Genomic DNA, 13,351 nt, shown 5'->3' with positions numbered 1-13,351 from the left:
GATGTTTCTCTTCTCGATAGCGGAAATTGCATGTATGCATGGTAATTCATCAAATTGAAACTGAAAACAATCACATGTTCTTTTGTTTAAGTCCACCAAGAAAGTTATTCCTTCTTATTCAACTCTAGAACACCATGAATCAACAGGGAAGACCTTCAATGTTGAAAAATTATAAGTTAGTACATTATGTTAAATTATATTAAAATCATAAGCTAAACATAGAACATAATACTTACATTCAAAGTAAATGCTAAATCTATTTTTTTCTTCAACTTCTCCTCTACCCAACAAGAAACATCATAAAAAGTTCCTTCTGCTTCATTTCTTCTTTCATAAAACCAACGTTGTAGCTTCACTTGAATGAAATCCATCATTCTTAATATAGGTAGCTCCCTTGCTTCTAATAGGACAGAATTCATTGACTCAACTATGTTTGTTGTGAGCATGCCATATCTTCATCGTGGACTACAAGAACGTGCCCACCTTTCCGGTGGTTCTTCCATCAAGTAGTCATAAGCCTTATTATCTACTTTTGCTATATCTGACATGTATAGATCAAATTCTTTGCGCATGTATACTTTTGCAGCACTTTGGAAAAGTTTTATGACCTTACTTTTCACTTTCCTTCGCTTTAGGTTCTGCTCTAAATGATAGATGCAAATCCCATGATGGCTTTCAGGATATACCTTTACAATGCCATATGCAATAGCTTGATGCCTGTCTGATAAAAAAAATTAAATTCTCACGGCTCCCAATTGCATTGTGAAGCTGACTAAAGTACCACTCATAGGAATTGTTATTTTCAGATTCTGCTATTCCAAAGGCTAGTGGGAAAATTTGGTTATTTGCATCCTTTGAAACTGAAATCATTAAAACACCACGAAATTTTGACTTCAAAAAAGTTGCATCAACAGCAATCACTGGTCTACAATAATTCCAACCAGATATTAATGATCCATATGCATAAAACATATAAAGAAACCTGAAAATACAATATAAAATAAGGTTAACAGAAGTTAAGGACAGGTTGTCCTGAACTTCAGATTATAAGGTTAAAAGTTAAGGACAGTCAATCCTTAACTTTGAGTTCAAAATTCAAAACTTAAGGACATGCAATCCTTAAGTTTTAATTACAAGTTCAAAAGTTAAGGACGTCCAGTCCTAAACTTCTGGTTGTAACTCAAAAGTTAACTGGTTAAAGACAGCATGTCCCAAATTTTATAAAACGTACTAATACACTCTTTTTTTGATTGTTTACCTGTTGTTGTCGTCTATCTTTATGTTAGTATAAGTTCCCGGGTTTTTACTTGTCATCATATACAAGTATGAAGACAATAATTCATAATTCTCTTCGGGAGTTCCTCTTATTAAAGCGGAAGCAAGTTGAATAGCACGCCACGCCTTGTGATACCCAATACCTAGTCCATGCAATTTTTGCATCTCTGCCATGACAAAAGCTGGTGTAACTTCAAACCTTGGGTCTCGAAGATTGTTGATAATGTAACCACTAATCAACTTTGAAGTTGCATGTCTTTGATCAGCTTTCATAGTGTTAACAGAGCAGTCATGCTTTTTCTCAATCTTTACTATCTTGAAAAATGTTGAATCTTTAATTCTGAAAGCACGCACACACCAACCACACCTATCATCATTGCATTTCAACGAATATCTTGTTAAGCTTGATCTAACAACGTTGAATTCAAAATGTCCTTTAATTGCTATATTCGAAAAACAGTTAATTATACTCTTCTTTTTGTCAAATACTGATCCCACTTTTATTTCATCCAATGAAGCATTTTCTCTTAATATCGTAGTTGGAGATTTTTTTTGTTTCAAATTTGATTGTCGTCTAGTTAGTTGAGTAGAGGTTTTTTCAGCAACTTCTTCGATTACCGGTGCACTCTCTAAGACTTGAATACCCAAAGCTTGTTCGTTGTCAATCTCTATAATACTTTGTCATTCTACTTGAATAGAATCAAATGTTTGAAACACCTCTTTAGTTATTGGTTGAGCTTCAACCAAATCTATTTCCATTATCTGTTGGCATTTGTTTTGATTGCCATGTTGAGTTTCTCTGTTGACATGTGTTTGAAGCACCTCTTCAGTTATTGCTTGAGCTTCAACCATATCTATTTCCATTATTTGTTGGCATTTGTTTTGATTGTCATGTTGAGTTTCTGTGTTGACATATTCGTTGCTTGTTGATCCAAAAACTCTTTCCGAAATATCAACAATGAAACGACAAGCCTTGAAGAGTGAATGAGTTTTTAGTAACTCTATACATGTGTGAAGATCTAAATCTTTGGATACAAGCATTCCCTTGCTTGTTCCAAGGTTGATATCAAACCATATCACTGCTTCAAACTTGTGTCTATCCAATTCAATAACTTCAAAGATCTGTTTAATGAAATCTTCAAACCGAATTGCCTTAGGTACTAGAACAAGCTTTGTTTGATGTCAAGATATTTATAGTCTTCAGTCCATCTACCATTAAAAGCAACTATAATACATAATGTTTCCATCCTGCAAGTCAAGAGAATGGGAAACTCATGACATATTTTATAATGCAATCTTTGTATAATTAAGAACATGTACTGTAAGTTCAAGACCAAGTATCCTTAACATTTGAACTTGGAATTCAAACTTAAGGACTGCCTGCCCTTAACTTTTGAACCTGTAATTCAAACTTAAGGACTGTATGTCCTTAACTTTTGAACCTGCAAGTCAAACTTAAGGACTCTTGTCCTTAACTTTTGAACTTGAAACCCAAAGTTAAGGAACTACCTGTCCTTAAGTTAAGGACTACCTGTCCTTAAGTTAAGGACTACCTGTCCTTAACTTTTTAACTTATAACTCTCCTTAAATATTGAACATGTAAGTCAAAGTTCAGGACCAAGTTTGAGTTTCAATTTTCAAAGTTAAGGACAGTTAGTCCTTAATATTATGTGTTCAATTTTTATAGAATTAACCTGGAATTCAAACTTAAGGACTTCCTGTCCTTAACTTTTGAACCTGCAAGTCAAACTTAAGGACTCTTGTCCTTAACTTTTGAACTTGAAACTTGAAGTTAAGGACTACCTGTCCTTAACTTTTTAACTAATAACCGTAAGTTAAGGACCAACTGTCCTTAAATATTGAATATGTAAGTCAAAGTTCAGGACCAAGTGTCCTGAACTTTTCAACTTGAAACTCAAAGTTCAGGACCAAGTGTCCTTAACTTTTTCAAAACAATTTGCAAAACTATGACAATATGTGCTTAATATACAGAAGAACAACAACAAAGTTAAGGACATTATGTCCTTAACTTTTTCGATTCAATTTGCAAAATCAAGACACTATGTCCTTAATATTATGTGCTCAATTTTTATAGAATTATCACAGGACGCGATGTCTTTAACTTTATCAATCTAGAAATTCAAAAAAAAATCAAAATTTCTACTTACTGTATAAAAATCAATAGAAATCGGAAAAAGTATAACTATGTCGAAATAAAAATCAATAGAAACACATAAAAGTATAACTTACTGTAAATCTATGTCGATTTTTGGATAAGAATGTTGAATTCTATAGTTTGAAATCGGAAGAGAATCTTCTGCAATTTCGACGATCACAATGAAGTAATTTAGCGCTGCTACTGCTGCTGATCGTTAATAAAAGCGTAGGTATAAGTTATAGCAGAAGGGTATTTTCGTCCCGTCAAATATAAGTTTACTAAACCAATGGCTAAAGACTAAAAATATTTAAAACACTGGCTTTAAAATAAAGACAAGTGCTGTTAGTGACTATTTGTGCACATCGCCCGCATAGTAAATGAGATTAGCATGGACCAAAAAAAAAAGATTAGCGGCTTATCAAGCTTCACTTCGACGTGGCAATTTCAAAATTTGAAAAAACAAAACCCCGCCAGTATAAAATCCCAATAATCGAATTCGCAGCGGTAATTCGCATTGCAGAGAGAACTTTCGAGAAGAGATGAAGAAAAGATCGAGATCGACGAGGAAGTCATCTGCCGCGGATTTTCTGTCACCTCCGCCGGCGACCTCGGCTGCAAGTCCTGTCCAGTCGATGAGTGAGTCTCCAAAGCCATTCGAGTTCAACTTCAATACGTTCAACGCTACGCCAGCATCATCATCGAAGAAGAAGCTGAGGGCTACTGGAAAGAAGAGCTTCAATATTTCAAGTCCGGAGCAGTTGAAACCTGCCGGTTCTCCAGCGTCAGTCAAAAACCTGAAGCCGATAGCGGATCTGAAGGAATTTGCATCTTCTCAATTGGACTCTGTTAAGCGCCAGATTGAGCGATCGCACATGGAGATTCTCAAGAACCTCGAGGCTTCTCAATCTCGCCTTCAGAAACGTCTCAAGGTCTGTCTGTCTGTCTCTCTCTCTCTCTCTCACACGCGCACACACACTCACACGTAGCCACGAGATTTTGAAGATAACATTATATTCATACATCCATCTGCTAGTGCTTAGGTCAGTGGTGGAATTAGCTCTTACGCATACGCGTATTTGTGTGTGAGTGTGCGTGTAATAAATGTGTATGGATGTCTCCTGGTAATGCTCGTATTCAAAGTGTACGGACATATATTGAATCCTTTATTCTGATTCCATATACTTTCTAGATGATTCACGATTTTAGGTTTTGGTGTTTCCGGATGGATACGCTTTGTGATATGAGGTGATTTCCAACTAATTTTCTCAGTTCGGTCATTACCAATTGTTTCCAGTTTGTTGATCTAGTTTTCTCAATTCGGCGGTCTATCAACTATTCGGTGTTGTTGCTTTTGTGTTTTGAGATGCAGCTTCTAAGAAGTTGCATGATCTCAGCAACTAGAATAGTGAATGTCCAAGAACATTCCCGAATATTAAAGTTAATCATCAGACGGATGATTAATGAATCTGATTCACTCACAATCTTAGATTTGTTATAAGTATTCCCCTCAGAATTGTTTTAATGCCAGGTAGATAGGCTTTAAGTATAGCAAAATTATTCTTTTTGCTAAAGATGAATAAGCTTATGGACTAAAATGTGTATATTTCGCATACGATATCTAGGTTCCTTGGCTCTCACAAAGATTCAAGCGTAACCCAGAGTTCTGCGCAATTATCTGTTGACATAGCGACATCTAGCACTGAAGTGTTAATTTAGGCTCTTCTAAATGAGATTCCAATGTTACAATACCAAATTATTTGTCCGTTTTGTGCGTCAATGGTGCAGTTCTTCGCGCTATATTATTAAACACGAACCAGAATGTTTAGCTGTACTTTATTGGAAGAGGATACATAACAGACTTGCAAGTTGAGCTTGTTACATGCAAAGTAATTGTCTTCATTAAGAGAGAGCATCTAGTTTAAAACTTTATTTATGTTCAGAAATAAGAAGAAATCTCTTTTAAGCTTTATGAGATTAGTCAATTTTGAGTTATTAACCTAAGTTCAAGTAAATAAGGTTTAAAATCTTGTCTTCTCTAAGTTGATCTCATGCTTTACAAGCTCCCATCAAGCTATGGATATAAACAAGATTAAGGATAATCCATCGAGTTACGTGATTTTCCACTGTTTCATGATTTAGCGGTTATGTTAAGTAGTTTTCTCTCGGTAGCTTCATACATCATTATGTTGTTCCTTTAACTTCTTACGCAATTAAAAGGGCTAGAAGAACCATCTATGACCAGTTCTATAGATAATATAGTCAATTCCACGCATCGGAATGTGGTACATTTCCTTCTAATTTTGTGTAATTAAACAGATTCAGACACAAGGATGCCAGCAAGTGGCAGATGAAGCAGAAAGGGACTATAAAAAGATATCTGAGCGAATCAATGAAGGCAGGGATGCAATGAAGGTGAATCTTTCATTATAGATCTGCTATTATATTTCACAAGTCTGATCCTATTTAATCTCAGTTTCCGTGTCATTACCATTGGTTAATTTGATCTTTCCTTTATAGGATTCATATTCAACGTTCATGGCAGAACTTCAAGCTAGTGGAGCTCGTTGTAAGTTCTTAGCCTTATGTCAACTATGCTTTTTAGTAACTGCAACTGTACTGCTGCAAGTTTCTTAACAATGCTAAACACTATAATAACCTTGAAACATTTGGCTTTAATACTTGGGATAAGCAGATGAAGAAATAGACTGTAGGTTACTTCTTCTTTCCTTTTTTTGTTAACAGATTCTTCTGAGTTGCCTGTCTGATAGGATGAACATCTTATAAAACTTGTTCACTTACATTACAGTGTGCAAACAAACCATCCCCGAGTTGTCACAATCTGCTGAGAAAGCCATAGATACTCTCAAGAACCGTTATGCGATCCATTCAACTTCAGCTTGTTGAAGGCATTGGCAGTTTAGGTAATTTCTTTTGCTGTTTGATTGTTGTATCTATCTCAAAACCTGAACTAAGAATTATACAGGGCGATGAGTCTTTTAGTCATCTATCCTATATTTATGTTATTATATTTCCTGGCATATGGAACGTGAATTAGGAAATATGTTTCTTTCAATGATAGTAATCACCAGAAACAACATAGTAGCCTGTATAAGCGTACAAAATCGGGGCATGGGAAAATGCCTATAGATTCCTTTCTCCTTATCCGTATGGCCATATCCCATATGGAACACTTGTTATGATCCTAGTTTGCTTTATACAGTCATCATAACTCCTGTTTTATTTTATCTATTTCTTGAAGGACTGTTTTAACTTAAGCAAAGAGTAGAAAAATGGAATTTAGCTCTTGTAAAAGGGAATATTTTTGACATATCAGAGGTAACTATTTGAAATCAGTACTTCCAAATCGTTAAGTTTGCTTGGCTCCTATGTAGAATGATCGTTTTGCACCTTTTCAAGCCTTCAAGCCATTGCTACCAGATAAAATTCCTTCATTTCATCCTCTAAATCATTTCTATACAGAAATTTGAGCACCAAGCCAGCATATATCCCTAAGGGTTGAAACACTGATTGATAATAAATCATCTTTAGCTGGCAGCTGGCCTTTTGAGTGGAAAAGCATTCATCCTCTCTATTACATTGACGCAAACATTTCGTTCTTATTTGTTTGGGTTGATTAATTGATTATCTGCCCGCCTGTTGTAAAACTTTGTCGTTTGCTTTTGCCTGACATTTTTCGAAACTCATAATTCATTTTTATTTGAGCTATATAATTTCTTGATAGGTGGAATCTAGTTTCTCTGAATTTCATTAACTAAGACGGTGTAGGAGACTAGGAGTACATAGAGATAGTTCAAGTGATTTTCTTTTGAAGTCCTTATAATAGAGATTTAATTCATGAAATTCTAACTCCTTATTGCTGTTATCTTTTTACAGGGATAATTTTCGAGTGAATGGATGGGAAATAGGAAAACTGAATCGGAAAGGTGTTTTGAGACGGTGGGAGTTTAAAATTGCAGTTTTTAGAAGAATATGCACAACATGCAAATTTGAGTGCTTAGTCTTGTAAATTCATATCTTCTAGATGCATTTACTTCCATCTTCCTGGTTCATCCACCCTTATATTGGCTTAACCTGGTAATTCTCTATTAGAATATTACTTTCTTGCATATGCCACACGAAGAGAAGATACTTGAAAAGAATGAAAATTGGAAGAGTTCCTTTTTTTCTTATACTAGTTGCCTGCAACCCGTGCTCTGCACGGGCCCAACACTACCACAAATTCCAACACATTTTTTCAATAAGTAATCAAAGCTTAATTAACACCAAATAGGTGCTGCTACATGTTTTGAGTTCCAAAAGATACAACGTAGCAAAATAATAGATGGAGAAACATACAACAATTTCATATTGATGGTTCCGCAATCCATCAGTTGTTATTCCTTTAAGATTGTCCAGAATATACAGAGTATGCAGACAATTACAGTGTTCCAAACGGCTTATGTTTCTTTCGCGTCATCCTTCCTAGTTCCTAGCTAGTTGTTGGTAGCACCTCTTGGGTTGGATAGTTTGATTTGAGTCTAGCTAAGGTATTCAGCAAAGAGTATTGGAAAATTGTTAAGGTAACAAAACTTTTCTGATCATTGCACCTGAGAAATTGATGGAAGTCCATCTTCGAACATCTCAAATCATTTTCCTTTTGAACTCTCAAATTACCTGCCACTGCAAATGCTTTAGGATGATTAGAGTTAGAAGATAAACAACAAAAAGTAGGAACCGAATAGAAGACCTAAAAAGGAGAGTAAAAGTGCGTGTGGGTGTGTGTCATAAGTAACATCTAAAGTTTCTTTCAGTCACTCCCTTGGAATGATCTATTCAACCCTCGCTAGTGAAACTATCCTGATATGGACCCCCTTGTAACATAAACATATAATGGAGAAATTTATTGTGCTACCGTCTCATTCTATTAGCACGGAAGTATCAAGCATCATATACCATCTTTCTCCAATTATCCTTCATACTTTACAGGAAAGACAACCTCTTCCTTGGAGTTACCCAGCTAGTTAGATATTTATTATGTGAGCTTCGAGAAGACTCATAGCAATCTAGAAATACATATGTTTGAAATTAATTATTTATGCCCCTTACTAATGTATGGAGAAATTTTCTTTGGAGAAAGAGATATTGCTCAGCATTATATTCTAACGTAAATATCCTTCTGTTAGCGTGTGAAAATATTATTGTCAGTTGATAATAAAATTAGAGCTTTGTTTACGTACCTTTTTTATGAAGCATTTCATTGCTATTTGGTACTTTCCCCATGGCTGTTGCTTACTTCAGAATACTACATTAAATTTTTTTTATACCAGTCTAATCATAAACTATAAAGAGAATATACTGTTTTAATTGAAATAACTCACTACTGTATACAACCACCACTTATTTCTTTGTATGTTTCTACAGATTAGCATGTACAAAATATAATATTATGATGCAATAAAAGAATGATATAGACTAACTTGTGCGACAACTTCAAATGCATTTAATTATTTGCCTAATTTGAAGCAAGTGCCATAATCATGTTAGGAGTGCCTGGTTCGAGTGCAAGGGATGAAAGAATAAAGCATGTTAAAGCTAATATGTCCCATTAATCAGCAAAAGCATAATGATTTATGTTTACTTGATAAAAAAGGGCAGGATGATTTATCATTAACAGAAGCAAAGGGAAATGAGAAAATTTTTCCTTTTATTTTAGCCAAGCTTCAAACTGTGTTTTACCAAATTCAATCAATTTTAAACAACTGATAACACACAAATTTGTGTTCCTTCAAAAGCAAATGAGAATTGCAGGTGAGCAGTACCTGGTACTAATTAATAAAATGACAATGAAGAATAGATAGCTACCAAAGATGAGAATTTTATGGAAAGTCTTCTCTATATTACTAAACATAATAAATGATTTGTTGTTTGTTGCTTGATCTTCACCAAGAAATAGCACTTTGAAGCAAAAATAGCAATTATGAAGCAAATTCATCTAAATTAAATTTGAACTCACTCAAAAACCACACCAGATAGCTGAGATAAAAATGGACAGTGCAAAAAAAGGCAAAGGTAACATCTATTGCATAAGGTGTCACCTCTTCTCTGGGTTCGCCCATACCAGACAATCATTATGCAATTTTATCCATACAAAATGAAATGACATTGAAGGAAACCTCACATTTACATTTAAGCTTTTGCTGTTGATTGTGGAGATGGTTCTTGAGGTGAGAAGCTTATAACAACATTTGTCGTTTTTATTTGTCATATTCTGTTGGTAGGCGAAATTTTGTACAGTCTGAAATATTTCACCAACAATATATGAATCATTAATAAGTGCAAGTTTTAGAAGACTATTAGAAAAGGGTAGTCTAACTATAATACAAATATAGATCTATGGTGAATAGTGCTATGTATTGTCAATGTAACTCCTATGTAAAATACCACTAAAGGTTCTTGTTGATATACAGATGTTGATGATAAAGTAGTCTTTCTCAAGGAAAAAAACATATTCAGATAGTTCATAATTTTGTTCATAGTCAGCGAAGAAGATACACATAAAAATGAAAAAAAGTTACTAATTAGTCAGAATCCTGTTAGTAATAGATGAATAGCAAAACTAACGATCCAAGTGATTTTTCCATTTGATTTTGGTTTAAAAAGGAAGGTCATGTGACTTGCTTAAGACATTATAAAGCACCTCATAAAGAAAGATTCCTAGGCGAAAAATTCATATATTGTCCTTTCCTATTGGTGCAGGAGCAAGTGAGAATGTGGAGTATATGTAATGACATGCACCTTAATTTCAATAGGAAATTTACAATCTAACAACATAATTTTACAGGGATTTCACATAAACACACCATGAAAATTAGTAATTGTAACACAATAACAAAATAAATTAGCTTACCTTATATAATTCAAGTACCAATTATTGTTTCAAAAAGGATCATCCCAGCTTATTGCAAAGATCTACTTCATACTTGATACGACTTTTTCAACACAATTCCAGCTTCATCAGTGAACATCTTGTCATGCCAATCAAGCTTCATTAAGGTGGTACGTACTCCAACTGCTTGTGAAAGAGAGTATACACCTTACAATCATTGTAGATAAGACCTTAAGTCCTCAAACATTGGAGAGGGCTTCATAAGTTTAGAGAAAGCAACAACACCTTTATCTCCTCTCATGTTATTGAAAAAATGAAGGACCTACAGTTTGCAAGTTGAGGGAATCAGTTGGCACTTCGCACGCTGCATGTGCTATAACCAAACCAAACATTATACCTCTTTTTGGTTTTGTACGAATATTTCACCCAATTTATCTTAGGGTATGCCTTTCGTTTTACATTAACTTGGGAATACACATAAAATTGCAATTAACATTGTTATATCCAACTAAGCACCATGAAAGTTTGTATAGAAAGTGTAAAGTTAAAAGTACAATAAAATGCAGTTATCTCATCACTTAAACAAAAGGCAGAAACTGATAAGTGAAAGCAGCACCAATAGTTGTAACATCAGTAGTACAACGTTACACTCACCTTCTGCATATGCATAAATAAGATTTTGATCTAGTAATGTTCACGTCTTCTCCAGCAAACAACATGAAACAAAAGTGAGCGGATGTGCAATCACAGTCTCAAACGGAAAGGTGGAAACTCCCACTGTGTTTTTTTCTTATCCACCCCAGCAACTTAAGCATCAGTCAAGAAAGAATTGGCTGGTTTTTTTTTTCACAATGCTGATTAATAAATCAATTTATAATTCTATGATAAATGAATCACGTATAGTGAGCCGAACAGAAATAGCAGAAAAATTATTCTCCAAGTAGATCTACGGGAAACAATCAACATAAACCACAAATCATATATTCTTACATACATCAATTTAACATACTATTAAGTCTTTCTTCCATTGTCTCATAACTATTCATGTGCTATTAGTTCTTTCCGCATCTCGATATAGGCATGTTTAATTTCATAATGCCAAAGCAGGGGATCAACAGTCCCATATAGGTATAAAGCACCTAATTCATAATGATCAAACAACTTGTACTCCTTCAAAATTGTAGGTTCATTATTTGGTCCTATAATATAGACTGAACAAATAGAATAAACTTTGTATGTTCAATACAAATAATGAAAAATAAGGCAATTAAAAAAAATCAATTAAACTAGTCTTAATAGCATAAGTGTTCTCATGTGGAAGTTTCTTATTGCCACTTAAAAGAGCTCAACTAACATAGCTACATTCAACCTAAAAAAAGTTTATAACTACAGTCTAGGTTCCATGAAAAGTTTTATAGGAAGTGAGAAGCTGAAATATATCTTGTTGTTTCATCACTCCTACAAAGGTAGATACTATCAACTTACAATAGCTAGAACATTGGCAACATAAGTTGAACAGAATTGGCACTTCTCTTTTGCTGTAGAAATTTAATCTTGAATTATATTATTTTCCTCTTCTTCAACAAACAATAGGAAATTTAATTGGGTAGCTGCATTTAAAGCCTCAACAGAAAAGTTGAAAATTCTCATTGCATGATGGTTGCAAAGTTTGTGGCGTACAGTGAAGAGGAAGTCAAGTCTTTATGGGGTAACAATGTCGATGAATTATGCTAGTGCATTTATTCCTCTTTTGGCCTTTTAGGTAAAGATGTCCATAAACCAAGAGAGGCTGTAATCTTGTATATCCTACCAAAAGAGCTTTTATGAAGTAGTTTGAGTCCATTTACTTTCAAGTTATTTTCATCACATAACACAAACAGTTACTTGCTTAAGTTACCTAATTACCAACATTAGAGAAATAGAAGGAAGAAAAAATATTTATAAGCACGCAAGAAGAAGATATGAACTGGACATGATGAAAGTAAAACCAAATTGACGCCTACTTTAAGCCAAAAGAAAATCAAAAGAAACATTTTTGTAAGGTTATTATCCTGAAACCTTACACTACTATTAAAATTGAAATACAATTAACCAAAATCATGATAATCAACGTGAAAAATTGAAATAACCCAAAAAGGGTCTTAATAGTTTTTTTAGAAAGTAAAAAATTCCTCCATTACCTCTTTATATGAGTAGCCCACATATCACTATGAAGCAGGTTCTTTGCAGCCTTCACCTGTTTTCTCCTGTACTTCAGAAAATCCTATGTGCCTTTTAGTTGTTTGGTCAAATTGAATTCTTAAAACACAAATTCAAATCTTACATTAAAATAAAAAAATTACTTATATGTAACAGCCAATAATAAACATATAGAAAGAACCGTGGACTGGAGCTCGCAGTTTTTCATGAACGAAAAAGAAAAAAAACAGCAAAAGGAAGAATAGGGAAAATCCATAGAAGAAGAAAGCATGAAGAAGAAGGAAAGCAAGAAAATAAAGAGTAAAATTAGAAGCAATTAAAGTGACAGCAAAATAATGTAGGAACAATGGAAGTGAAAGACATGTTTCCGCACCAAAACATAAAGAAACCAACTACGTGTCAAGGAAATTGAAGAGAATGAAACGGCGACCAAAATATAAAAAGGCCATGACAAATATTTGTAATTTCCATTTTACCGTGTTCGTCCCACGACAAACATTTAACTGCCATTTCTAAATAGTAGTAAAGTAATACACCGAAAGTACCTTACCAATTTCTTTTAGGAAAAATGATACTGTATAGTCGTTCCCAAAATAATAATCGAAAATGTGTATTTTATATTTTTTTTGAATATATATATATTATGTATATATATATAAATATTATACAAATTTTATACACTTTTTCGTCTACGAAATATAAATAGTTTTGGTACAGGCTAAAAGTAATAATACCCTTTATTTTGCCCCTTTGGTCAAGTACTTGTTTTTTTAATAATTAGTCCACTTCAGAGATTACGCAAAAGAGTAAAATGTAGCATGTAGAAAAATCCG

The 13,351-nt window shown here is 33.9% G+C and overlaps 2 protein-coding genes and 1 long non-coding RNA gene across 5 annotated transcripts; 1 reads left to right on the top strand and 2 right to left on the bottom strand.

Moving 5' to 3' along the window:
• Nucleotides 1–455: 455 nt before the first annotated feature.
• LOC104247167 (uncharacterized) lies at nucleotides 456–2,316 on the bottom strand. The gene is made up of 4 exons (XM_009803122.2): nucleotides 2,061–2,316; nucleotides 1,259–1,943; nucleotides 782–982; nucleotides 456–717 (listed from the first exon to the last, which is right to left on the bottom strand). The coding sequence occupies exons 1-4, from the start codon at nucleotides 2,314–2,316 to the stop codon at nucleotides 456–458; spliced, it is 1,404 nt and encodes a 467-aa protein (XP_009801424.2).
• A 1,591-nt stretch (nucleotides 2,317–3,907) lies between these two features.
• Nucleotides 3,908–7,364, top strand: LOC104247165 (uncharacterized). The gene is made up of 5 exons (XM_009803121.2): nucleotides 3,908–4,362; nucleotides 5,750–5,845; nucleotides 5,951–5,999; nucleotides 6,240–6,354; nucleotides 7,328–7,364. The coding sequence occupies exons 1-4, from the start codon at nucleotides 3,973–3,975 to the stop codon at nucleotides 6,335–6,337; spliced, it is 633 nt and encodes a 210-aa protein (XP_009801423.1). The 5' UTR covers nucleotides 3,908–3,972; the 3' UTR covers nucleotides 6,338–6,354; nucleotides 7,328–7,364.
• A 441-nt stretch (nucleotides 7,365–7,805) lies between these two features.
• Nucleotides 7,806–12,973, bottom strand: LOC104247166 (uncharacterized). 3 transcript variants are annotated; one of them, XR_716134.2, is made up of 4 exons: nucleotides 12,500–12,973; nucleotides 10,341–10,641; nucleotides 9,612–9,728; nucleotides 7,806–8,735 (listed from the first exon to the last, which is right to left on the bottom strand). It is a non-coding gene; the product is annotated as an uncharacterized lncRNA (long non-coding RNA). The 3 variants fall into 3 exon arrangements; XR_011401626.1 differs by having other exon boundaries at nucleotides 7,806–9,728; nucleotides 12,500–12,969; XR_716135.2 differs by lacking the exon at nucleotides 9,612–9,728 and having other exon boundaries at nucleotides 12,500–12,969.
• Between the last annotated feature and the right edge of the window lie 378 nt (nucleotides 12,974–13,351).

The sequence above is a fragment of the Nicotiana sylvestris genome, chromosome 8 (assembly GCF_000393655.2).
Source record: "Nicotiana sylvestris chromosome 8, ASM39365v2, whole genome shotgun sequence".
Lineage (NCBI taxonomy): Eukaryota > Viridiplantae > Streptophyta > Magnoliopsida > Solanales > Solanaceae > Nicotiana > Nicotiana sylvestris.
Note: the sequence above shows the minus strand (reverse complement) of the source record. Positions and strands in the feature narration are given on the sequence as shown.

What these genes read in the sequence shown, in the direction of transcription:
- LOC104247167 (XM_009803122.2), bottom strand. Translation starts at nt 2,316, where the DNA reads ATGCTTGTATCCAAAGATTTAGATCTTCACACATGTATAGAGTTACTA. An exon ending in CAACAGAGAAACTCAACATG is followed by an intron (nt 1,944 to 2,060) that starts GCAATCAAAACA and finishes AAAGTATTATAG; the next exon opens with AGATTGACAACGAACAAGCT. An exon ending in AATAACAATTCCTATGAGTG is followed by an intron (nt 718 to 781) that starts GTACTTTAGTCA and finishes TTTATCAGACAG; the next exon opens with GCATCAAGCTATTGCATATG.
- LOC104247165 (XM_009803121.2), top strand. Translation starts at nt 3,973, where the DNA reads ATGAAGAAAAGATCGAGATCGACGAGGAAGTCATCTGCCGCGGATTTT. An exon ending in GCCTTCAGAAACGTCTCAAG is followed by an intron (nt 4,363 to 5,749) that starts GTCTGTCTGTCT and finishes GTAATTAAACAG; the next exon opens with ATTCAGACACAAGGATGCCA. An exon ending in TCAAGCTAGTGGAGCTCGTT is followed by an intron (nt 6,000 to 6,239) that starts GTAAGTTCTTAG and finishes CTTACATTACAG; the next exon opens with TGTGCAAACAAACCATCCCC.